This window comes from Gracilinanus agilis, chromosome 3, assembly GCF_016433145.1.
Source record: "Gracilinanus agilis isolate LMUSP501 chromosome 3, AgileGrace, whole genome shotgun sequence".
Lineage (NCBI taxonomy): Eukaryota > Metazoa > Chordata > Mammalia > Didelphimorphia > Didelphidae > Gracilinanus > Gracilinanus agilis.
The window spans coordinates 409,149,842-409,177,075 of NC_058132.1; the positions used below are offsets into that span (position 1 = coordinate 409,149,842).

General features: G+C 37.2%; 1 protein-coding gene and 1 pseudogene across 1 annotated transcript; both read left to right on the forward strand.

Annotated features, from left to right (window-relative positions):
• Positions 1 to 26,219, forward strand: IFNAR1 (interferon alpha and beta receptor subunit 1). Its single transcript, XM_044670211.1, has 9 exons — positions 1 to 187; positions 1,175 to 1,332; positions 1,478 to 1,613; positions 2,626 to 2,740; positions 15,533 to 15,732; positions 15,829 to 15,980; positions 17,233 to 17,383; positions 22,109 to 22,254; positions 25,413 to 26,219. The coding sequence occupies exons 1-9, from the start codon at positions 16 to 18 to the stop codon at positions 25,644 to 25,646; spliced, it is 1,464 nt and encodes a 487-aa protein (XP_044526146.1). The 5' UTR covers positions 1 to 15; the 3' UTR covers positions 25,647 to 26,219.
• LOC123242451 lies at positions 10,399 to 12,511 on the forward strand (annotated as a pseudogene).
• Positions 26,220 to 27,234: the final 1,015 nt, after the last annotated feature.

A 27,234-nucleotide genomic window follows, 5' to 3' on the forward strand; every position in this document is an offset into this window, starting at 1 on the left:
GTAAAGTCTGGCAACATGAGCAATTGGGTTGAATTGATTGGATGTCACAAGGTCACTGGCACCAAATGCGACTTTACTTCAACCAACTTAAATGTATTTGAAAAAATAAGAGTGCGTATAAGATCTGAAAAAGGACAAGAGACATCACCATGGCATAACATTACCCCATTTGTACCATTTCAAATAGGTAGGAGCCAATTTCATGTTAAATTGTATATAGTTCTTTATTTAAGTTATTATAATGCTATTGATACAAATATGAAATTTAGTTGGTCCAAGATTAGGTAATAATACAGCAATTCCTAATTGTAATTGTTTTTGTACAACATTATTCTGCCATAACACAGTTATTCTCTTAGGTAATAGTTAGGCATAAAGTAGAAAATGTCTTAAATGTTTGAGGGGTCATCAACACTTTTAATTCATTATCTCAGAAACTGTATAGAGAACAATTAAATCTCAGGGAAACTTCTTTGTGTGACCTTAACTTCTATTTAAGATGTCATAAGTTAAATATCATAATATTTTTAAGAGGTTGTTTTATTGAAGAAAGTTTGTTCTTAGAAAACAACTAGCTCATCCTTGCTTATCTGTATCTATCTTCCAAACAAACAGTTCATTATAGCAAAAAAAAAAAAATTCTTTTTTAAGCCAGAGTACTGAACAATAGAATATTTACAGTCGTGCTCTATAATATTAGATGCAAAATTATTTCAGCTTTACCTAGTACTTGGAGGGAGGCTCTGGCTCTAACTCTCCAAGCCAGGGATGGATGCTAAAGATACCATGTTCAGTGTTCTAGGATGACTGCATAAAAATTTTCACCTATAGTTCTTTGTGTTTTTACTTACAAGAATCTTTTGTTGTTTTAACCAGAAAGTAGTTTTTTCTTGGAGCTAAACTCTAAATCAACTCTGACTCACCCAAAATATGCCTGGAAACTTAGTCCAAGTCCCTCCTACTCTCTGCTGTTGAAGTTCCTGAGCCAAGTGGCACATTCCAAAAATATAGCTGTATAAATACCCCACAAAACTACTTCGTTATGAACAACTTCAAAGTAATGTCCTTATCTCATAGGTCTGGTTTCTTAACTTTTTTCATTAATCATGTTAATAAAATTATTGATATATATGTAATTGTATTTTTTGTATCTTTATTGTTTTTACTTTTCCAGCACAAATTGGTCCTCCAGAAGTACAGTTAGAAGCTGAAGATAAATCAATAATAATAAATATTTCTCCTCCAGGAACAATTAATAGTAGCATGTGGGTTACTGATATCCAAAGGTTTACCTACAGTTTAGTTATTTGGAAAAACTCTTCAAATATAGAAGTAAGTAATGGTTGGGTTTCTAAAAGATTTGACATTTGGGGGTACAGTTGATTTTCAGAAGAATGAGAAATAAAAGAATATGTAAAAGATTAGATTCCAAAACTGAATTTTATTTTTAAAAGAATAAATTTCTCTTTTAATGCAGAAAACCCGTCTTACTGTTTATTCCAGAGATAAAATTAATGATCTCACACCAGAAACTACTTATTGTTTAAAAGTTCAAGCAAGATTACCTAGAAAAAATGGTTCCTACAGTCCAGTATTTTGTATAACTACAACAGGTAAGAAATAAATATTTTAGGTCAGTTAAGTATATAAATGTCTAGGTCAATGTTTGATAACAAATAATGATCCAGCATTTCAGTCATGTCTGACTCTTCATGACCTCATTTGAGGTTTTCTTGGCCAAGATATTAGAGTGGTTTTGCCATTTCTTTCTCTAGCTCATTTTACAGATGAGAAAACTGAGGCCTACAATAATAAGCGATTTGCTCAGGGTCATTTAAATGTCTTGAGGCCAGATTTGAATTCAGGTCTTCCTAACTCTAGGCCCAGCACTCTGTCCTTTGTGCCACCCAGTTGCCCCATAGATTATTATATTTGTCAAAATTGCTAGAGATGTACGTGATTTTTTTTTAAGTGAAAAATCATATGCTTTGATCTTCATTCTGAATCCAATAGTTCTTTCTCTGGAGGTGGACAGCATTCTTTGCCATAAGTCCCTCAGAATTGTCCTGGATCATTGCATTGCTGAGAGTAGTTAAGTTTATCACATTTGATCATTCCACAATATTGGTGTTACTGTGTACAATGTTCTCCTGGTTCTGCTTATTTCACTCTGCATCAGTTCATGTAGATCGTTCCAGTGCTTTCTAAATAAGTGCATGAATTTTTAGAAAAAATAAGTTCACTAGGTAATAAGTATTTACATGAGGGGGAAAAAAGTCTTTATTAGGAATTTTTTTTAAGTTAATTTACTACTTCTTGCCCAAGATTTTTTCCTTTAAAGAAATATTCATAGTAAAACAGATTGTTTTTTATCTTTTTTCAATCCATAAAAAGAAGACACTTTACCTTTCAGGAAACCTTCCATAAAGTGCCATTTAAAATATTTTAATATTTTAAATGTTTTAATATTTAAAATGTTTTAATATTTGATTTCTGATATTTTGATAATTATGTTTAAGCAATATCTTGCTACATCATCGGATTGAACTAGAGTTGTTAAGAATACTATGTGTTATTTTGTTAGAACAAAAATTTAACTTTTTCACATATTATTTGACCTTCTAGCTGAACATAAACTACCTCGTCCAGAAAATGTAGAAGTTGATGCTGTAAATAATAACTATGTTCTTAAATGGAACTATCCATATGAAAATATGAACTTCAAAGTTCAGTATCTCCCGTAAGTTCAACAAGTCTTTTCTCTTCACTTCCCTTGTCTTTGTTTGTTATGTTTTTCCTGCTAATGCTTTACTTTCTAACCTAAGATTCCCTGTCTACAATCTGGTTAATTGTACTTGTTATTGCCCCCACTTGAATTAACATCATCCATCAGTGTCTTTTTTCTTTTAAATTTTAAGTTTTGATTCTTCTGTGAATTCTTTTTAAAGTGATTATAATTATCTAAGTTTATTTAAAGCCTTCCCATTTTCCTAAATACTTTATGTGGTCTTGGGTGGGAGATTAAGGAAAGATAACAAGGAGAGCTGCTCATTGGCTAACTGATATCAGAAATAACGAAGTATCAATTGAATGGAATCATGCTCAAATAGAAACTCAAGTAAAATGTGTGCTGATCAAGCAGTAATAGTAGACCCTAGGGAAAAATAGAATGAAGAGAAGGGGGGAAAAAACTTATCTTTTAAGAAGAGGAAGGAAAATTAAATGAGTCAAAGTAGAGTTCATGAATATCTAAAAACCATTCTAGTGCCAAAAAGAAAGGAAGCAGGGAAGAGGGAACAAGAGTGGAAGAGAAGCCATCACTCCTAAGCTTTGTTTATCATTCTTCAGAATTAGATGGTCTAAAAATGGAGCTATAGAAAGGAAATGTTACTTTTCACTTATATTAAAGTAAATCACACAAAGATAAGAAAATTGGTGCTAATGGTTGTTTTGGCATTGGTTTTTAGTTTTGCCATAATAGAACCACTAAAAAGAAGTGTTTCTGAAGGTCTGGCTATGATAGACCAATTGGGTTAGTAGACAAAACATACAGAATAGTTTATTAATCATGAAAACACATAATCTAAACTCTAAAGGAAGTGATACAGATGTTAAGCAATGGAGGTTGAATAGAGAGATCTTTGTATGTTGGGCTAGTCAGGAAGTTGTCTTGTAGAGGAAGAGGTGTGAGGCACTTGCAGTGAGCTTAGAGACAAGGTAGTGAGAAGCCAGAACTGGCTGGCCAGAAGATTCATGTTGAGCAATGTTAAGATTAAGATTCTCTGGAGGCTGTATCTTAATTTACATGTATTTATTAACTTATTTTTAAAGTGAGTAAGAGAAAGAAAAGGCACCAGCCACATGTGGTTGGTTGGCTGTTCTCTTTGCAAGCTTCCTACCCCTGCTGGCTGCACCAGCTTTTCAGCCAGGCCTCAGATATCTTGAAATCTTTGCTAAAGCATATATCAAATAAATATCACAGAAACTAACCCTACTGGCACCCTCCTAGTTATCTTCCCTGATCTAACTGTAGGGTCACACTACAGGCATGCTAGTGCTCACCTAGCCACCTCTTCTCACCATGATTCTGAGCCAAAAGAGCTACTTCTTTTCCCCAGTTCAAGTTTATATTCCTTGGGAGGTCACTTTTTTGAGTTGTTCTGATTTTGTGGATTCCAACTTCATTTGAGATCAGAGGCAGGTCTTCTAGACAGTAGGAGCCACATGGAACAAGAGGCCCCTGGAGCCAGGGAGCTGTGAGGCCTCTGGCATCCCCCCAGACTGCTATAATATGCAGAAATGAGTAGCCATTTTTCCTGGGGGTGCAAGTTGGCAGTTGCCACTTTGGAACACAGAACCTGGCAGAGCACCCAGGGCATGTGCCAGAGTGACAATTAAGGACAGGTTATAAAAGGGGGTCCACAAACCCCTGGGAGCTTCTCTTCTCTCTCTCATCTGGAAGTGTTAGGGAGGAAGGTGGTTTGAGCTCCAGGGTGGTTTGGGAGTTTCTAGTTAGGCAGATAGGGACTAATTCCATTGTTAGCCAATATTCAATACTTCTTTGGCATAGACAACAACCTTGCATTACAAGCTAGTGAGAACAGCTACAACCAAGAACAGCAGCATCTGACCCAGGGGCTTTTCAGCTTGTAATGATTAAAAATGATAAAGGCTGATATTATGAGGATAACTAATATTTTATTTAGGCCCATGTTGATAGAATAAAATCGGACCACATGCCTGGCTAAGATCTATTCAAACTGCCCACCAGTCCATACCTTCTATTTCCTTTGGCTGCTTCATAGGAAAGAGGCAGAGCCCCAGCTCCACCCCTAATTTAAGTTACCCTCTATGTTGGTTCCTGTTGTTTGACGTCATCACATCAGAAACTGGAAACCCATTGGATCACGGAAAATGTAGTCTCAAAGTCCACAGGAAGTTTGTCTTAAGCTTAAATGAGCCCCAATACCTCTAAATGGAACCCCAGAACTTATTTAAATAACACAAGCTTCTGGGCCCAGCTACAAAGCAACAGAGTTGGGATCTGCCCTCAAGGCTTTCTCATACTCTGCACCTAGGGAAGATCAACCAGTGTTTCAAGATTTATTTAATATCAACTGCTTAGGCAAGATCTTTAGGGTTACCTTTCACCCACCTTCCTACTCCTTAACTTACCCTCTGTTTAGTTACAAATAAACCCTGTTTAAAGCCTAAACAATCTTGGAATCATTGCTTACCTTACCAACAACCATTTAATCATAGCAGTCAGATCCGGATTACAACTTTAGTTGAGCAAGCCTTTCCAAGCCTGTTTATCCATCATCAATTTAAGATTTCAGGAAGTCTCTATCTGCTTCCTGGAAACATTTCTAACTGCCTGCCTGGATTAATTCCAAGCCCCTGGGGCTGTGGCAGAGAACCTTGGGCTTAAAGGAGACCTAAACGTGCTGGTGTGGGAACTTAACTAATTCCCTCCCTATTCATATTTCATCATCAGCATCTGCCTAGACTCCTTGGCTGCTCATAACAGCTCCTCATAACACTGCTTAAGTAGTTTGCTGACAGATAAAGCATCAGCCTTTGTTCTTAATTCAAAGATTGGGATTCAATTGCAACCTTTCAAACTCAATATGAAACTTTATCTTTAAAATCCAAGATTGATCTTAGGGTACTAAGAGAAATAAAAGGGATGCAGACTAATGTTCTCACTGGAGTAATGAGAGAAGTTTTTATAGGATGACATCAGATTATGCAAAATTTGAATGCTTTACAGAAGAATTTGAATTTATTGTTTTTAAATTGGGAAGTTTTTGAACAGGAGAATGACAATAAAACTGATATTTTAGGAAGATTAATGTGTCAGCAGTATATCTGATGAATTTTATTGGGAGAGACTGAAAGCAGAGATCATTTAGGAAACTAGAATGAAATAAGGAGAATCTGGTTTGGGAAATAGGATAGTATGATATTTCAGAAGAAAGTGGCAAATCACACATTTCAAATAAAGCAAATACAGAATTCCATAAACAGTTTTATCTAAAGAATTAGAAAAAAGTAAAAGTTATACATTTATTCAGGTCCTGAACCTGGATAAATTAATAACTTCAGAGACAGAGATAGCTGATTTTGGGGGAAAAAATGAATGAATGAGAAAACATTTACTAAGTATGACAGGAAGATCATGTCAGCCTGAAAAAATCCACCTACCAAAATGGCCATAATAAAGGATCTTTAATTTTGGTCAGAAAGATTGCAATCTGGGTTCTCCCACAGCACCAAGAAGCCTGGTACTTGGAGTCTCCAAATGCAAAACAGAAAGAGGGGATAATTCATAGTCTTTTGGAAAGGAGTAGCTATAGCCAGGTTACATGAGTTCATAAGAGCTAGGTCAAGATAGCACTAGGGTGGCTAAAAGTGACCTAATGTGCTTTAGACTTAAATACCCTTTTAAATTCAGTCCTCAGTTCTGGGAGAGACTAGACTAATTCATAGTCTATTCATAGTGATTATTTGTAGTTGACATTTCTTTGTTTTAGCACTTTGGGACAGAGTGGGAGATTCTCTTTAAATAATATTCTCATTTCCCCCTGTTGGTCAAGATGATTCCATCCAAATGGAAGTATAATGTTGCTGAAAGGCCTGGGTCACTGTTCAAGGACAGAGCCCAGGCTAGCAGGAAGAAGCCATCTGTCCACTGAGAGTTGGGGGGAATCTGGAACTGGCTCACTGACAAGGAGCTGATGGGGGCAGTCCCCTTTGAAAAGTAGGTCCTACAAAGGTTAGCAGTATATAAGGGTTAGTGAAAAGGGAAGGGCAACCCATTTCTGATAGTTATTTAATCAGTCCATTGTATCTTAGGGTTTGGAGGTATAATGCAATGATCTGAGCCTTCCAGCAATATCTCATAATAGGTGAGCTCTCAGAATGGCTTCCTTGCTGAAAATAGTCTATAAGAAATCTACAACCAAATTCTCAAAAGGAACAGATAAATCTAGGTTTTTACTTCTGCATATATAAAAAAACTAATCCGTGCTATCAGCCTCAACAGGTATATAACATTCTGGACTAGTTGAGACGTTCTGATGGCATTTAAATCATTTGGTATTGGTACTTGGAACAGCAAGGAAGGCTAATCTCGTTAGCCATCTTTTATCAGCATCTTGTTATATTTTCATTAGAATTCACTTGTAGCAAGCATATATATGCCATACTTGGTAGGAAAATACAGTTTGCCTAAAAACGCCAAAATAGTGGCATAGTTAAAACAATATTTTTTAAATCCACAAAAACTAAAACAGAACATATGTCACCAAGGTTATAGACCTGGCATCCTATTTATAAACAATCTTGAAAAGCTTGCTCAAGCATATATCAAATAAGTATCACAGAACCATCATAATAAGGACTCTTCTTTGAAAATTTTCAAATTCTCATTTTCCCCTGAGGAGATTAAGATGCTATTAAGGATCTAATGAATTTACTCACAAGATTCCTATTTTAACAAAGGACTATTGTGAGGTATCCAAATAGAGTAAGTATTTTATCAATTTAGTTGCCTATAACCATATTTAAATAAACTGTATATTTCACCCATATAGACCATTATTTTCAAAACTTATTTTGGATTCCTCTTAAATTCTTATGCAGTTTGTTTATATTTCAGAGTATGTTCTTTATCCAAGAGTTAATTCCATATTAAACAATAGACTCAAGTGATTGGATATCTCTTCGAGATAAACAAGATAAACCATAAGTCATTCTTCTCTAATGATAACTAATTTGACCTCACTAATCTCACTAAATATATCTAATTTAGATCTATCTATTGTAGATAGTTCCACAGACTACTGCAGAATTGTCCAATTATAACCCCAACATTCTTAGATAGACTAGATAACTAATACCAGGCAGATGACAAGCTCAGTACTCATCTGCTTGATTGTTTGAATAACTAAAGTCCTACATACTTGCATGTTTAGTTGAAGTCTGTTTCTGCATTAACCTATCTAAAGATTGTGTCAACCATCATGATTATGGAATATTGCCTAAAAAAGAAAAAGAGGGATATAACTATTGTAAGGGGAAAGTGCAACTTTATCCTGATGTATCAATTCTAGATGGAAGTCAATAATAATTCACAGCCAGCGGGGAAACTTTCCATTTAAAAGGAAATGTCATACTGGAAAATCAGCCAGGAGGTAGCCAAAATTACTTTCTCAGCTTTCCCTTGAGACAGTGGTCCTACAGTTCTTAAATGTTGTCTCATAAGATTTAACCCCAAATGGCAAATCTCCCTAATCATATTTTAGGATTAAATATAAACTTTCCCCAATTTGATCCAGCTATATCAATTTTAAAAATTACCAGGCTCCAATATCCTTTCCTAAAATGTAAGTTTATTCTCATATAAACTTCTAACACCAGTTTAAAAATATTACTTTCTGGAATTCCACATAGACAATGAATAACATGAAAATTTACTCTCAAAATCTGAAAAGCACTCTGGACAATTGCTGCAAATCTCTACATTAACAGTAGAGATTATTAGTAGATATATTAGCCTTCATAGCAAAATAAAACATAAGCTGATTTGAAAATTTCCCTCTCTAGTTAGATGTAAGGCTCTCTCTTTCACTCCTGAATCTCAGAGTTGTGAGGTTGATACATTTTGTCCATGAGAGGGTTCTCTCAGGTGAGGGGATGCCATACAGAATAGCCATTTGAAGCTCTATAGTACACCATGGACAGTGTAACGAGGAGCAAGGATTACAGGAAATCAGTTCACATCCAGAGTCAGGTGAGCCAGGGGCAGGTCTACAACTGCTATAGTTTTTCCAGGTTTGGTGGGGAGTGAGATGGTCAGTCAGTAGTGAGCTGGACTGCCTAGTCAGGGGTTAGGGCCCTCTTTAGATGAGATAGATATATCCAGCTGTCATCTCATTTTAGCTTTGCAGCAGAAGCTCAATCACAAAATCTTAATAAGGTTTTTTCCACCTGGGCTTCAAGGCAACCTTGCATGTCTCTTCCAACAGACCCAAATCTCCAGGTTCTAACTGTAAGTTCAACTGGTCTGGGGCTGGTTTCCTGTAAAATGACTGGGAAACAAGATGGCTAAGGCTCCAGAGATTGTGAATGAGTCTTCTGCTGTAGGACAAAAAGAAAATAATTTATAAAGTTAGTAAGCTTAACCTTAACAATCCTGTTGATACATTCTACCAGGCCTCTTGATTGAAGGTGGTAAGCATAGTGTAGGAGCTGAAGCACTGGCTAGTTAGCAGCTAAGAAACAATTGAATTGATGAAGTATATTCCTCTGTCACTTTGGGATTCCCAAGGCAGGAAAATCCTTTCTAGCAAACAGCAACTGGCTTGAGGGCAAGGAAAAGCCTCTACCCACCAATACTACTAGGCTGTGTGTCAGGTCTTTATGACTCAAAATGCCACAATAAATTAGAAAATTCCTCAGGCTTCTAGAAAAAGTTACAAAAGTCTTCAACTAGCAGTTTTTCTCCAATATTGCTTAAAATCCAATCTAATACAAAAAGGAGATCATTAGAATTTATTACCCCTTTAAATCAAAAAATATATTTCTGGACATCTGGGTAGCTCAGTGGATTGAGAGCCAGGCCTAGAGACAGGAGGTCCTAGGTTCAAATCCGGCCTCAGACACTTCCCAGCTGTGTGACCCTGGGCAAGTCACTTGACCCCCATTGCCTACCCTTACCAATCTTCCACCTATAAGTCAATACACAGAAGTTAAGGGTTTAAAAAATTAAAAAAAAACAAACAAACAAACAAAAAATATATTTCTAAGTATGTATGTAATGGTTGCACCTCTGGAAAATTACATTGCAAGCTTTGAAGAATTAGGCCCAAATTAGACCACTCCACGTCCATCTCTCTTTCCATTGTGCTACCTAGCTGCCCTCAAGCATTATTCTTTACTAAGCCCAATTATTTCATGTACTTAATAAAGGCCTCCAATTTTCACTCTTTGAAGGAACAATCCCTTTGTCTTTAGACTTGTAAGGACCAGAATGTAAGGCGTAAAAATAACAGGGTTGGACTAAATTTATAAGTGTGTGGTCAACAGGAATTATGACTGAATTCTAAATGACTTTTTCTGGTAGTTTATTTACAAAAGGAGAAAGAGTGAAAGTAAGAAAATCAGAGAGAGTATTTACTCTGGCCTAGTCCTAACCAGGCCCCAGCAAAAGGGGCCCAGAGTTAAATTAAACAAGGGTTTTAACCACGAGGTCTCCTCCAAGACAAGGAGCCTCTCCAGAGGCTAGTACCTCCAGAACAAGTCAGGGAAAGGAAGTCAGCCTTTTTTCACTTACCCACATGGTAGTCTTAATAGAAAATAGAAAGCAGCGCCCTGGCCGTCGCCACTTCCAAGATGGCGACATCTCTGGGCTCCAACGCCTACAACAGGCAGAACTGGGAGGACGCGGACTTCCCTATTCTGTGTCAGACATGCCTTGGAGAAAATCCCTACATTCGGATGACCAAAGAAAAGTATGGAAAATAATGCAAAATTTGTGCCAGGCCGTTCACAGTGTTCCGCTGGTGCCCCAGTGTTCGCATGCATTTTAAGAAGACTGAAGTGTGCCAAACCTGCAGCAAGTTAAAAAATGTGTGTCAGACCTGCCTTTTGGACCTAGAATATGGCTTATCTATTCAGGTCCGTGATGCAGGACTGTCCTTTAAAGATGACAGACTTAGGTCTGATGTAAACAAAGAATACTATACGCAGAATGTTGAGCGAGAGATTTCTAACTCTGATGGAACCCGGCCAGTTGGTGTTCTTGGGAAGGCTATAGCTACCAGTGACGTGCTGCTCAAATTGGCTCGGACCACCCCTTACTACAAACGGAATCGTCCTCACATTTGTTCCTTCTGGGTGAAAGGAGAATGTAAAAATGGAGAGGAGTGTCCCTATAGACATGAGAAGCCTACAGATCCTGATGATCCTCTTGCTGATCAGAATATCAAAGATCGATATTATGGCATTAATGACCCTGTGGCAGACAAGCTTCTGAAAAGGGCTTCAACAATGCCACGTCTGGACTCCTCAGATGATAAGACCATCACCACACTATATGTTGGAGGCCTTGGAGATACAATCAGTGAGACAGATCTCAGAAATCATTTTTACCAGTTTGGTGAGATTCGAACAATAACAGTTGTACAGAGACAGCAGTGTGCTTTCATCCAGTTTGCCACAAGACAAGCTGCAGAGATGGCTGCTGAGAAGTCCTTTAACAAATTGATCATAAATGGGCGAAGACTTAATGTGAAATGGGGAAGATCACAGGCAGCCAGAGGAAAAGAAAAGGAAAAAGAAGGAACCAGACTCTGGAATTAAGCTGGAGCCTGTTCCAGGACTTCCTGGAGCTCTTCCTCCTCCTCCAGCAGCTGAAGAAGAAGCTTCTGCCAATTATTTTAATCTCCCTCCCAGTGGTCCTCCAGCAGTGGTTAATATTGCCCTGCCCCCGCCTCCTGGAATTGCACCTCCACCCCCACCAGGTTTTGGACCACACATGTTCCACCCAATGGGACCACCTCCTCCCTTCATGCGAGCTCCAGGCCCCATCCACTATCCTTCCCAGGATCCCCAGAGGATGGAGGCTCATGCAGGAAAACACAGCATTCCCTAACATCCTGCACAGTGGTTGGGCTCTGAGTCAGAAAGGCGCTTTAGAAATGTAATAAATAAATCTTGAAGTAAAAAAAAAAAAAAAAAAAATAGAAAGCAGTCCTTAGCCAGAGCTCCTCTAGGGTCAAGTTGAAGGCGAAAACTCTCCCCAGTTAGAAGGCTATGTCCAGAAAACAGTCTCATCAGACAATCTTTTCCAAGATCATCACCCTCCAGACTGAGTTCAGGAGTTGCTTTTATGGTGACTTCTTGTCTTCTCCCCTCTTCACAGGGGCCAATCACAGTTTCCAAATTGTCTAGCACTGCCCAGGGGGAAATATCCGTGGGATCAACTTTCCACCTTCTGAAGGTCAATTTCTCATCAAAAGGGTTCACAGTTTCCTGATTGAATAGTTTCTGAGGGTGTGAACTCTTAAAAGAATTCACAAGTTTCTAGCTGTTTGAGTTAGACAAAAGGTGTAGCTCTCCAATTTTCTCGCTGGCCTCTCACCTAGCCCTAAGTAGAGTGTGAATTCACTAAGTGGTTTGTGAGCTCCTCCACCTAGTTCAAGCTTGTTAAGTTCAAGTTAGTGTTAACTCAGGATAGACAATAGAGTAAAGAAGTCTCTTTGACAGGCTCCAGTTTATCATAATTCTACTAATGGAGGGATATCCTTGAAATAACATTTTGAATTAAGACATATTTCAACTGAATCAAAACTGGGTTTTATAAATTCTTATGCCACCATGTAAAATCCCATTAAATTTTTCACTTACCTCAGTTTCAAAGATGTCTAGCAACACACTTAGTTCCTTATGATTTTTCTCTATCTACCTTTGTTCTCACCTGTGACTCTAAGAAACTGTAGCATACTAAATGGCTGCACTCTAAAACTTCTCTCCTCCTCCCAGCCCAAAATGGCAACTACTTAAGCAGGAGCAGCTTACAAAAAGAGGAAGCCAAGCTGTTTACATAGCATGCCAGGTTTGCTATATTAATCAGAAAGCATTTTTCCACAGGAAACCATACTTCCTTCTCTTCTCAGTTTGCTTTATTTTTGCCTCTTAGATTATAGAGAGAGCTAAAAAGAGAGTAGTACTTTCCAATTCTTAATACCTTTTCTTGATATATCAACTTAAACATTAGTTCTATTAATATGAGTGGTACATATTCTAAATTGATAGTATTTATGGCCACTATAGAGAAACCTCCATCTAAATATACTAGAGATTCAATCTGGGGAAAGCCCAGAAGTTAAATTCTCAAGTTTTCTATAAACTAAAGCTTTTTCTGGACCATTATCACAAGGAACCTTAAGTTATAGCATTTCATATTAGGGGGAACTTCCTCTATTTATTCTAATTTGTCCAAAACAGTTCTGCAAACTTAAATTAAAAACAATTTTACAAATTTTTAATCTGAGAGTTCGATTTAACCTGGATTTATGATCTCTTACTACTCATGGTCAATTTCCAATGGAGGTTTGTTAGTTTCTCAAATGAATTCTTTTGCACTGCTACTTGTAGCTCACGTTATCTATACTATACCATTCCCTCCCCCAGTATTCATAGTGCAGAGAGAAGAGAGAGAAAAAACAACACACAGACACACATAGACAAGCTCACCACAAAAATGACACAAAACATATGAACTGGAAGCCACCCTTTGGGGTGAAAGGGCCTATCAGAGTCCCCTCATGTTCTCCACAAGGAGCCCAAGGATAGAATAATGCCCATAGCCTCTGCAGTTGGGACAGTAAGGCAGCCTGATTCCCTCCACCACTTCTGTGGAGAGGGACAGGAGGGAAAGGCTTAGAGGGACCAGCTGAATCTGGATTTCGGGGTGAGTTAAAGACCCTTCCAGCTTTGGCAGAACTAGCCACCCAGAGAGGGAGAGGGAGACCTCAAGAGGTAGACATGAGGGAAAGTGGGGGTCCAGTGCCCTTGGGACTTTACCAAGACTACTAATTAAAGAGTCAAGTAAACCTAAGTCAAATAAAATATGAGTTTGGAAATTCAAGAGTTTGCTTACCTAGGCTTACCTACTGAGTGGAATCTGTTCTGGAATACAGAAGGGTTCCCAATGGTACCACATGTCTGGAGTCTATTAAATAGACAGGAAGTTGGGCAGGAGACTGAATCCTGGTGGAACTTCCAGTTATGTCAAATTGAAGGAAATCAACTACCAAAGTAATTAAAATAAAGAGTCTTTAGTTGTGGTCAGAAAGATTGCAATCTGGGTTCCCCTCACAGCATTATGTACCAGGGTGTTTGGGATCTCCAGATGAAATACAGGAAAAGAGGGTGATTAAATAGTCTTTTGGAAGGGAGGAGCAACTGCCAGGTTATGTGAATTCACAGGAGTTAGGGCAAGACAGGATTAGCCAGAGTTTAGGGTGGCTGGAAGGCCGCTGGTGTTCTTTAGATTTGAATTTCCCCTTTTCAATTTAGTCTTCATTTCTGGGAAAGAGACAAAACCTATTCAGTCATTATCTGTAGTTGGCATTTCTTTGTTTTAGCATTGTGGGTATAAATTAGAAGATTCTCTTCAATAACAGGGAGAAGCATGGCTAGGTATCTGGGACTATATAAACACAGAGGGCTCTCCCCAAAGAAAACAGCGTTGTCCGAGTTAGGAGTTCCAAAGCTGTGCGATTTAACTCCAACAAAGTAGAGTCTTGATTCAGTAATATGACAGCAGTAGTGAGGAATACTAGAAAAACACTAGAAAGGTGTAATGTGAATCCAAGGGCTCTTTCCAAGTCAGGGCAATACAGTTCCATCCAGGGGCAAAAGATTTAAAAGTGGATAGCTTAGCTTTTCGGGTCATAATGTCTGGAAGTCTTCCTTAAAAGGTTTTGTAGTAAAAGCAGAGCTGCACCCTAGGAAGATGGACCCAAACAAGCATAGATGAGGGTCTGCACCCAGCTGAGAGACAAAAGACAAAATCTAGTTGAGTTTCAGGCGATGGGGACACATAGAAGAGATATAGGGGACTAGATTCTGTGTGACTGGTTGGTAGAGGTTTTAGATTTAGGCTTCAGTCCTCAGCATAGAAAAGGCTATTGAAACTCAGAAAGAATTTAGAGAGAATAGAGCAGGAGATTAAGAACTTGAACTTTGAGGCCTATGATTAATGAGGAAGGAGATAGGAAAAGTTAAAGGAGCAGTCATTGAAATCTGATCAAGATAGGAGGTAGAAACAGGAGCAACATCTGGAAGTTAAAAGATTTCACCAGTATAAAAGGGAAAATACCTAGATCTTTCTAAAATTCAAATGGCTAGGCCAGCAATCAGCAAGCCTTTTTTAAGCACTTAAGGCCTGCCAAACAATGGGAAAAGAGAAAATGACTGGCATTATGTATGCAATAGTTTTTGGATAGCATTTTCTCTAACCAGTGGTTCAGAAAGGCAGATCCTCTGGTGTAGCCACCTCAATCAATGCACTTATGAGCTATCTCCTTTAGATTTTTTTCTCTTCTGGGTTTATCTCAGAACTGTCCTTTATGCATGAAAATTCCATTCTTTGGATAATATTAAAGCTAGTATTATAAATGTAATCCTTTAGTCACTAAGGAATAGCTGTCCCCCATGCTTAATTGCTTCACTTCCCTTTTTAGGAACTCCCCTTGGCTTCCTTTAGGACCCAGCTCAAATATCACTTTTTGTAGGCAGTCTCTCTCCTGATCTTTTTTAGCAGCTAGCACTACCATCTATGCTACCTTTTATATACTTTGCATCTATTACATAGACAAATTTATTTAAGGGTTTTCTCTTTTTATCAGAATGTAAACTTGAGAGTAGGGACTATTTGGACTTTCTCAAAATGATTTTTACATGTAATTGGGGTAAATAAAATTATTTTTAAAAAGCAAAATTACATTTTGTCTTTTAGTGGCTTTTATAAAAGAACTCCAACTGACTATTCAGATAAATGGAAAATTATATCTGGTTGTAAAAATATCACAAGTAAACATTGTGACTTCTCAAAAGACATCACCACAGATGGAATTTATTATCTACGTGTACAAGCTTCAAATGGAAGTATCACATCTTTTTGGTCTACTGAGAAAAAATTTGATACTCTGATAAAAAGTAAGCAGATAAATATCATAATTCTCCTTAATCAGTGTGTTTTTAGGTTTTATTTTTCTAACCAGATTTTTGTTTCTCTCCATAAAATATATCTAGCCAGTATAGCCCCTCCAAGCATAAAGGTGATATCGAGTGCTGATTCATTCTCTGTCTACATTAGTGCTTCAGAAGAATCTGAAAAAAAATTGAGCCAGAATTACCCATTAATTTATGAAGTTACTTACTGGGAAAATAATTCAAATATCGAGGTAAAAACGTCACTACTGCTTTTTTCCAATTTAAGAGATTCATCTTGACACCAGTTTTTTAACGCTGAATTAGGGAAATCAATTAACCATTATTTATGTTATACCTACTATATACAGCATCCTGGAAATGCAGATATACAGAATGAAACAATCTCTAATCTCAAGGAGTTTACATTCTTTTTTATTTTTTTTAAATCCCTTACCTTCCATCTTAGAATCAATAATGTGTATTGGTTCTAAGGCAGAAAAATGGCAAGATCTAGGCAATGGGTGTTAAGTGACTTGCCCAGAGTAACATAACTGGGAAGTGTCTGAGATCAGATTTGAATCCTGGATCTCCCTTCTCTAGGCCTGGCTCTCAATCCACTGAGCTACCTAGCTTCCCCCAAGGAGTTTACATTCTAATAATCTGAAGGTGTAAATTTAGAATAATGCCTGAATTTTAAGGCTGTACGATTAACTCAGTTAATCACAAAAGAGAAAATGATACCCTAGATGGTATAGGACATCAGTTAATCAACATTAGTTAACCTGTTTCCTCTATGAAAAAGGAATAAAAAAAGCAGTCTCTGAAGATACTGATAGATAGGAATAGTGAATTTAAGTTGTTTTTTTCTACCTCCGTTGCAAGTCTGAGCAAATTTAAATCTATGTCATCATTGCTCAATAACAGAGATCTTTCACTTTAAAATTAGTCAGCCTTCGATTAGCTATGCTTGAGAATAGGAACAGTAGCATCCAAATATTACAGTAGCAATCCAAAATATTACAAGATAATGCATTTCAAAGTCAGATATAACTTACTTTACATAATTTTTTTCTGCAGGAACAGATTTAATTCTTTGCCTTTAGCATGTTATCCTATGCTATTTGCATTCTTTGAACACCAATCACCTAATGCAAGGGCAGGCAGACCAGAAGTAAAAAATAATAAAGCAACTTATATATTTGAACTTTGCAACCCCCTGAGAAATAGGCTATATTAACATAATCAACTCCAGTTAACAGATGAGGAAACTAAGGGCCTTAGAAAGATTAAGTGATTTATCCAAGACCATTAAACTCATTAATAAAAACCAATACTTAGACCTTAGGTCTTTGACTCCAAATTGAACGCTAAGTAGAAATCACTTTGGAATTAAATACTTGATGCAAATTGTCCACAAAATGGAATTTCACATTAATGCAATTGAAAGTTAACTACTATCTTGAAACATTTGTGTAAACTTTTTCCATTTTTCTTTCTTTACAGAACAAAATGAGAGTAAAACAGAAATTACTTAAAGTTTCTGATTTGCAGCCCCTGACTACGTATTGTTTCAAAGCCAAAGCATTTCTTCAGGATAATAAAAGCAATAAAAGCAGTCAATTTAGTAATGTTCAATGCAGTAAAATGATACCAGGTCAGTGGAGATTTTTTATGTGTATCTGTTTTGCAAAAGAACTTGACAAAAATTATTTTACTCAAATATACAAAGCCTCCCAAAACAAAAACAAAAATTGATTATTGATAATTGCTGTAAAAATGTACCTTTTTCTTTTCTCTTTAAATATATACCAGGTGAATTAATGTTAAGGATAAGTCTTTTAGGATGTTTTTCATGAAACATTTTTGAAATTGCTTAAAGATAGTATTTTGTTATTTTTATGTCATTGAATAGATATGTAAAAAGTCTTTCAAATGAAAAACTAGCTCAGGTTTTGAACTTCATAGTACAAGTATCCCTTCCACATCTCGATTTTCCCCATTGTGGTTTCAGTGTATTAAGGATCAGCATAAGAAATTAAATAGGAATTTTGGGGGAGTTTTACAGAAGCACAGACAACATGCAAAGGCCAGCAGATGACAGAGAAAAAGTTTAGAAAAGCATAAAATATATATGTAGTTTTGTATAATATCAACATGATTCATCTTTTAACATTCAAAATATACACAATTTCTTTTTTTAAATTAAAATAAAAAGTTAAAGTTTGCAAAAAGAGTACAAAAGCCAAAGATTAGAAACGTTTATGTTGACCAAATACTTAACCCAAATTTTACAGTAAGATACTTTAAACATCCCATAAGAGAAAAAGAAAAAAATCCAAACATTTTCTCTGATATATGAAGGGAAGGCCAAAAAATTTTACTTGGATTTTCCAGATTGCAGGGGCACTGTGCCCCTAACCCCCACAATGTGGAAAGTATACCTGTATTTCTTTTTTCTCTTTAAGTTAATTTTATTTTCAATTCCATATTCTCTCCCTCTTATTTCCACCTCTCCCTCCCATTGAGAAACCAAGAAAAATAAAACAAAAACCTGCATTAGCTTTGCCCAAAATAATATGCTTCAATCTGTGTTCTGAGTCAATTACCTCTCTGTCTGGCAGTGAATAACTATGTTTGTGACTCCATTGTGTTGATAGTAAATTATATATTATTTCAACCATTGGCCACATATTTTTGTTTTCTCTTCATTAATTCTTTTTTTTTCTTAAACCCCTACCTTCCATCATGGAGTCAGTACTGTGTATTGGCTCCAAGGCAGAAGAGTGATAAGGGTAGGCAATGGGGGTCAAGTGACTTGCCCAGGATCACACAGCTGGGAAGTACCTGAGGCCAGATTTGAACCTAGGACCTCCCATCTCTAGACCTGGTTCTCAATCCACTGAGCTACCCCGTTGGCCCCCTCTTTATTAATTCTTCATATCTGACTTACTACATAAAAAATTTATCACTTTGTTATTTTGTTGGTTCCTTCATCATGTGAGATTTCTTAGTCCCATTGTATTGCCTCTAGTGGTAACTGTAGTTGCTATTTAGAGAATTGTTTCCTAAATCCTATTATCTCTATTAGATGTGTTAGAAGCCAGTGTACTTTTTTGTTTGAGAATAAAATAAAAGGAATAATAAGATATTTCTGAGATTATTAATTCTTAGGATGTGAATAATTGTTGACTAGAAAATGGATACTGTGTGCTTGTAGAAAACTACTTTGAAGGATATAGCATAGTTGTTTAACAATAATAATTGCTTAGGAAATATTAAATTTATTATAAAGAACATAGCTACTTTTTCTTAAGGTCTTTTATAGTGTTAAAAGGAAAAAAAAGCTTTTAAGTGTTTCCTATACAGAATAAACTATTCAAGCAAAATCTGACTTTGAATGAACTTGACTGAGAATTTCCTCTACAAATCACCACAAGTGGTTGTTGTCCTTCCTCGGCTTAAAGACTTCCAATAATGGATGTCCATTATCTCCTAAGTTAGCACTCTTTAATTTGGATAGTATTCATTTTCAGGAACTTTTATGCTTAATTTAAGCCTAAAGCTCTCTCTTTCTGCAATTTCCACCCATTATTTCTACTTTGAACCTTAGGAGCCAAGAATAAGCCTTTACCCTCTTCTTCACAACAACTCTTCAAATATTTGAAGGCAGCTAGCTTGCCCTAATCCCCTGCCATTAGCCAGTTTTTCTCTTCTCCAAATTAAAGTCTCCAGTAACTCATCCTTATGAAGTATGGTCATTAGTCAGCAAGTGTCAGCTACCAACAGCTATCCTAAAAGGCAGTACATAGGACTAAATACAGTGCTACTGTGTCACAGGAACCCCCTGGGGTCTTACCTGTATCCCTGGACAGCTAGCTTTACATCACGTGAGTGAGCTCCAACATAGGTCACGGGAGAGTGGCCTAGGCCCAGTGACCTAGATAGGATCAGGTTAGGCTTCAGTGGTAAAGGAGAAGAGATAGAAGAAGGGGTTCCAGGAAGCGGGCTCTCTCTATTACCTTGGACACGCAGGGAGAAGACGGTGGCTGAGATAGGTAGCCATGTGGAGAAGTGCCCATGATGCCAGATTAGAAGAGGCTTAAATCTCTATCTCTATGCTCTCTATTTCAAGTGAATATTAATAAACTCTACAGAAATTAAGGACCACAGTTTTAATTTAATTTTAACACTACAAATGTGCTCTCACCAGGACGGATTTTGGTAGCAATCTTCACCTTCCTTCTGCATACTAAGAGGCTCTTAACCCAACCTCAGAGAGCATTAACTCTTTTGGCTATCTGATAACATTTACTCCAGTGGAGCTTGCAGTCCACTACACCCCATGATCTTTTTCACAAGAATTGTTATCTGGGGCAGTGAGGTGGCTCAGTGGACAGAGCACCAGGCCTGGAGATGGGGGTGGTGGGGCATAATTGGCTTTAAATCTGACTTCAGACACTTTCTAGCTATATGACTCTGAGTCACTTAACTCCAATTGCTTAGCCCTGTCTGAGAGTTGTTTCTAGGAGAGAAGGTAAGAGTTAAAAAAAAAAAAAAAAAAAAGAATTATCTATCCACTCTTGCTCATCCGTACTTAAGAAGAGTATTTTAAAAGCCCAAATTATAGAATTTTACATTTATCTCTATTAAATTGCTATTATAGACTATGTTAAAAGAGGCAGAGTGCCCAATAGGCAGGTGGTGATAGCCTTCTAGGAAGGACATTGATGAGCTCAAGAGCATGCAGGATGGGGGGCTGAGGGGCTCAGGGATAGCAGAAGAGAGACTTTCACAGCAGGGATGAAATCCACATTCAAGCATTGGAAGAGCTTGTCACACGCAAAAGGGATTTGGCATCTTTTTCTTGACTTCATAGGACAGAACTAGGATCAGTGTGTGGGAGATGTAAGCAGGCCATGTGAGCCTGGCAGAGGGTTATGTGGGCAGGCTCAAGATCTTTCAGGAAGGTCTGGGACTGCCTGGATTGCTGCTGGGTAGGTAGGTTGCAGAGTGCATTCTTGTTCAGGTCCGGATCGAAGCAGATAGCCTCCAGAAGACCCAGCTTAGCCTGAAATCCTGCAGTTGCTTACGTTCCCATCTCATTCAGGGGCTCTAGTGCAGGAGGGCTCCCTGCTGTGCTTTCCTACCCTTCCTGCCCTCTGCAGCCTTACACAGTGGACTTGTTGGATATCAACGCCTTTGTGTCACTGGGTGAGAACTCATAGGTGAATGAATTGAAGATAAAACTGATAAAAATTTTAAAAAACCCTCCCCTCCCTGCCCACACTGGAGAAGGTATCATTTGACAAAAGGAGATATGTATATGTCAAACTATATCTTGCTTGTTTCTATTTATCAATTCTTTCTGTGGAGGTGGATATGTACAAGTTATCCTTCAAATTGCTGTTGCTATATATAATACTCTCCTGATTCTGCTCATTTCACTCTTCATAATTTCATGTAGGCTTTTCCCTGTTTTTTCTAAAGTTAACCCACTCATTATTTCTTTCAGCACAATCATATGCCACAACTTGTTTAGCCATTCTCCAACTGATGGACATTCCCTCTAATTCCAGTTCTTTGCCACAAGAGACCTGCTCTACATATTTTAGAACATATAAATTCTTTGCCTTTTTCCCTGGTCACCTTAAGAAATAAGCCTAACAGCGGTAGTGCCCAGTTTAAGAGTACACACAGTCTTATAACTAACTGTCCATACTTAATTCCAGATCTCTCTCCAGAAGGGTTGAATCAATTCACAGTTTCACCAACAGTATATCAGTGTCCACATTTTCCCACTTCTTCCTCAACATTTGTCATTTTGCCCTTTTATTGTTTTAGCCAATCTGATAAATGAGACAATATCTCAGAGTTGTCTTCATTTGCATTTTCCTAATCAATATGATCTTAGAGCATTTTTCATATAGTATTTGTTACAAGATCAGCTGCATTCTCATAAACAGTCTTCCATCTGAAGACCTACATTAACTGAACTAAACTTTGTATTAACTGAAATTAACTCCACATTAAATGAACACATAATATAACTCCTTAAGTTGTTTTTTTCAAATAGACACCTGATTTCATTACTGTAAGAAATCATGGTTAGGAACTTCTACTAATGTATATCAGGACCTGGCATGTGATATATAGTCTTAGAAAGTTCCCTAGAGCATGAAGTCACCCAGTAACTTACCTCAGATCATACAGCTAATATGTGGTGGAGGTAAGACATGAATTCAGATCATTCTGTCTGAGTGGTAATGATAATGTTTTAGAAAATGCCTGGGACATAAAATAAAGGACAGCAATAAAATAGACCAGATAGATAGATACATAGATTGACTTGAATTCCATTTTTTTTTTAACTTTTTTTCAGGTAAACTGGCAGTATCCTGGATTATAGTCATTTGCATTGTTTTTCTCATGGTGCTAGTCCTTGTATTTTATTGTTCAAAAGTTCTATTAAAACAGGTAAAACATATGTTCTATCCATCTTGGAAAACACCTTCAAGTATGAGTGAGGTACGTGGTATTTTTTTTCCTCTTCTTTTGGAGGGATTCAGAATGTAAATGTTTGAATTCAGTAGAATACTTAAAATTTACTGCCAAAAATGCAGAAAATCTTATAGGCTGATTTGGACATTTCCTCAAAGTTGTAGTAAATATATAAATTATGTAATAGCTATGATTAAATAGAAGTCAAAAAATAGTGGGATTTGCTACCAAATGCCACACTCATCTGACAAATTGGAGTCTGTGACACTTAATTTTTGCTCTTTTTAAGTTTTTGAAACGTAATATGAAAATGAAATAAGAATAAATAATGTTATTAAGGGCTGTGAAATAACTATGGAAAGGTCTAATATACATCTGAGTCTCCATCATTAATACAAATTATACTATTTCTGTGTTTAAAATAAACTTATAAATACTCATTTGCTTTGGGCAAATACCACATTGTCTAAATTCTGGAAGTCAGTAAACAATATCAAAGTTATCTTTCTTCATTAGTGAGTTCAGTGACTAGGTCACAGTTTTGCTTTCTATCCCAGTTCTTATCAACTTAATTTCTTATGCTGATGACCCTTAGATCACAGTAGCCTCCAAGTTAATATGAATCTTCTTAAATCCCATGACCTCTCTTTCTGTTTTATAAGGGTGGTCATATTTAAACACCTTCTGCTCTAATTGACACCTTTAAAATTCCCCTTGTTGATCACTATCTCTTATACTTCATGGTCCTACTGCCTTATGTCTCCTCCATCTCTTCTGTCTATATTTTACCTTTACTTCCTTAGTGTTCCCTGTTATCCCAGTCCATCACCCTGATCCATCTTCCTTACTTTTCTCCCTTCAACCTTGAAAATTAACTGGTTTATCAAGACTCTGTATTCTGCTGTTCCCACCCCACTAATCTTCAGCTCATGGTCATCTCCATCATTTGCCTTCTTTGGTCTTACTCCTAAATCACTGAACAACTGCTATAACAAATGATGGCCCTAGGGAGAGTTGGTTTGCCACAAGCTCATGCTGCCGCATCTCAATTGGGTCCTCACGGAAACCCAGCAGTGCTTTTATCCTTCTCTGAGTGGCGCAACCACATTTTCCAGGGGGAGCCATTCTAGTTCACAAACGTCTTGCAAACATTAGAAACTCTAGCTACATGTGCAAGGTGTCCCGTTAGATATTGGTGATCCAAAATAAAAAATGAAATAATCCCTTCTCTCAGAAAAGATCATTTTGTGCCATCTTCCTTCTCTCAACAGATGACCTCACCTCCTTCCCCTACTGAAAAGTAGGTCTTTGGAGGTCATCTTCCTTCTTCTACGTCCTGAATCTTCTCTCATCCTTACAATCTTTGCTTCTTCTGTTTCATAGTATAAAGAGACCCTTGTCATTGCCAAAGCTGATTCTTTCACTTGTACCCTCAATTTCATCACTTCTCTAATAGCCAGCTTGGACCAAAGTGAAATACTCATGGAACATCTGGAAGTTACAAAAAGGAGTTTATTCAACCATGGCAGGGAGGAAATAGTCATATCAGAAAAAAATATCAAACAAGGCTAAAACATTTATTATTCATTTGGGGATAGCTTCCCTGATCCTATGTGCCCACAGCAATCTGTAGTTAGAAACATGGAGAAGGAAACAAGTGACCACTCAGGCCCTAACCTTTATATTATGGGTGCCAGAGCACCCTTTTTGTACATATTTATTTTGGACCAATGGCCTGAGCCTTTAGGGATCTCTTCACCAAATTAATTCTTAGTACATTTTAGGGAAAGACCACATTAGTCCACCTGGGGCATGGCCATGGTTTTTCTTGTGGCTCATCTTCTTTTACCTTTCTTCAACAGACTTCCTTCTGAACATTTTCTTCTCTCTTGGCTTCCATGACCCTGTTCCCTCTTGGTTTTTCACCCCCTTGTGCATTTCTTTTGGTTTGTTTCACTTAGTTCATCTTGCTGTCCTTTAAGCATGAGTAGTATCTCTCAGACTTTCTTTTCTCTTCCTTCTACATTCAATCAGTTGCCACATCCTGACATTTTCTTTACTCAGGCTGCCACCAGCCTAGTTCAGACTTTTATTATCGCTCATCTGAATTATTATAGCATTCTCACAATTCTCTTTGCCCATATTCTCTTCTCTCTCTATTCCATTCTTCATACAGCTACCAAAATGATCTTTTTAAGAACAGATCTGAATAGGGTAATTTCCTTGCTCAGAAACCTTTGCTGACTCCCTGTTTGTTTCAAGAATAAAATTCAGACTCCTTAGCCCAGTTTTTAAAGTCCTTAACATTCTAGACTCAACCACTCTTTCCTTACTTAGCTACTCACCAAACTTGACACTCATTTCACCCAGCTGACATCATCCCCTGGAGCTTGGATGCCATCATTATGAAGATGTCCAAGTTCTAGCTAAAAGTGGCTTTTTCTTTCTCAGATTTCTTAGAGCAATTTGGATCTTTACTTTGCCTCTGTCACAGCCTGCTTTGTATTATACTTATCTATGTATATGTCATGCTCCTCCTCCAGTAGAATACGAATTCTCTGAGAAGGACTGCCTTTTAAAAAATCTTGGTATTCTCAGAGCATAAGACAATTCAATAAACATTTATTACGCACTTACTATGTACAAGGCTCTAAGCTGAGTGCTGAAGATACAGTACAACAAAACAGTGCAATCCTTGCCCTCTAGGAACTTCCACTGCACTCCAACACCCTCTGTATAATATCTACATGGTATGCATAGTTTAAGAAATGTAACTTGAGGAACCTGAGTTTAAGAAGTATAAGTTCTAAGAGAATCAAAAGTAACTTTTAGCATAAGAAGTATTATCTTAAAATCAGCCTTTCTAGGAATGACAGAAGTCCTATAAAAAGATGAAGAGATAAAAAATGAAATGTTGATTTAATGAAATAGATAATGCCCCTTTTCATTATTCTTAACCTAAAATCCTGAATATAAGGAGTTTAATCCAGATTATTTAAAGCTTTCTATTCTCCCTTTCTTTAATGTACAGCATCTATTCTGAGTGCCTAGGTTTTTAAAAAAGGCATATGTCTAAAAACAGATTCCTTCAGTAAAGGGTATAACTAAATATTAGAAATAGAATTTGACAACCATATTAATTTAATAATGTTAAATTATTTTTTTCTTTTCTCTTTTTTCATTAGAGGTTCTCTGATCAACCATTGAAAAATCTTCTTGTTGCTTCAGAAGAGCAAACAGAAAGCTGTATAATTGAAGAAACAAATATTGTTATGTTAGAAGAAATAGATCAAAATGGAAAAAGTGACATTATTTGTAGTAAACAAGAAAATCAAGATTCAGGAAACTTTTCCAATGAGGATGAAACTAGTAGTAGTAAAGTTACTGAAGAAAAGCTACAACTAGAAACTATGCAATAGTAAACATACTTTGATGTATTACCTTGCCAAAGTTCAAACTAGGAGCCTGAGACCCATGCCCTTCTTAGAATTTCTAAGAGAATTTTGACAGAGGAATGAAGTCTAACCTTGGATTTTAAGACCCCAAATTCTTAGTTAATGCTTCTCTATTTAAAAGTGAAATTCCTGGGGGCAGCCAGGTGGCACAGTAGATAGAGCGCCAAGACTGGAATCAGGTGGACCTGAGTTCAAATGGGACCTCATTTCCTAGCGATGTGACCCTGAGCAAGTCACTTAGTCCCAGGTACCTAGCTCTGCCACACACTTTTAGAATTGACCCTAAGATAGAAGATAAGGGTTATATAAAAATAAAAAACATAAATGAAATTCCTAGCATCTAGAGAACAACCACAAGACATCAAAATGCCATCTGTAGTTCTAAATGTCTGCAAGATCCTGTCTTCAAGTTATATCCAGAAACTGGACACCTGCCTCTCTAAGTGACCTCTAAATATTACTCTTGTGACTATTTTATGGCTTGAGATATATAAATATGAAAAATGATAAAGGCTGCTATAATAATATAAATTATTAGTAATTTAATTAAAGCCATGCTGATAGATAAAGTCATTAGACCACGCGCTTATAAGAATTCAAAACTGCCGCTCCAGTCATTATTACCTCTTCCTCAGTCTGCTGGCCAAGTGGCCACGCCCTCCTAACCCAGGAGATTTAAACTCTTCTCTGCGTCCAGACGTAGGCGTCCCCACGCCCAAAGAACCGGAAACGGAAACCCGCTGGACCACTGGAAATGTAGTTTGATAATTTCCCCGTGTGCATAGAAAATACATATATATACTTAAAGATGACATCTCCCAAATTTCACTTTTACAGATATTAACCAAATTCAGTATACTGCTTATCATTTTGTGGCAAATGATAATCTTTTTCATTTAATACTAAATTGTCTTATCTTTCAGAAGAGATATGTAACCTTGGGTAAGCCATAGGGCAAAATCTTTTTTTTTTAACTGTGATCTCTTCCACTGCACTAAGGCAGTTTGCTAGGAAGGCTGCTGACAAGAAACAAAAAAACTCACTCTAAATAGCATGCCACCAGTCTTCTGTACCTTTTCGTTGGGAGCCAGTTAAAAGCAGTGTTTTGTTTTGTTTAAAAGCAGTCTTATAGGGGGCAGCTGGGTAGCTCAGTGGATTGAGAGTCAGGCCTAGAGATGGGAGGTCCTAGGTTCAAATCCGGCCTCAGACACTTCCCAGCTGTGTGACCCTGGGCAAGTCACTTGACCCCCATTGCCTAGCCCTTACCACTCTCCTGTCTTGGAACCAATACACAGTATTGACTCCAGGATGGAAGGTAAGGGTTTAAAAAAAAAAGTCATATATCAGAAAAGAAAATGTTATGAACACACCCACCTGTTGCAGGAACTTTATAGTTGAACTACTCCTGACTTTGTAGTTAGAATTTAACTTCCTTTAAACATCTTTTAACATTCCTTTATCATCTTTAAATCATAGATCTTTCAACTAAAAGAAAACTCAAGAAATCATCTGACTCAGCCTCATGGCAAACATTATTTCCATTTTACTGATA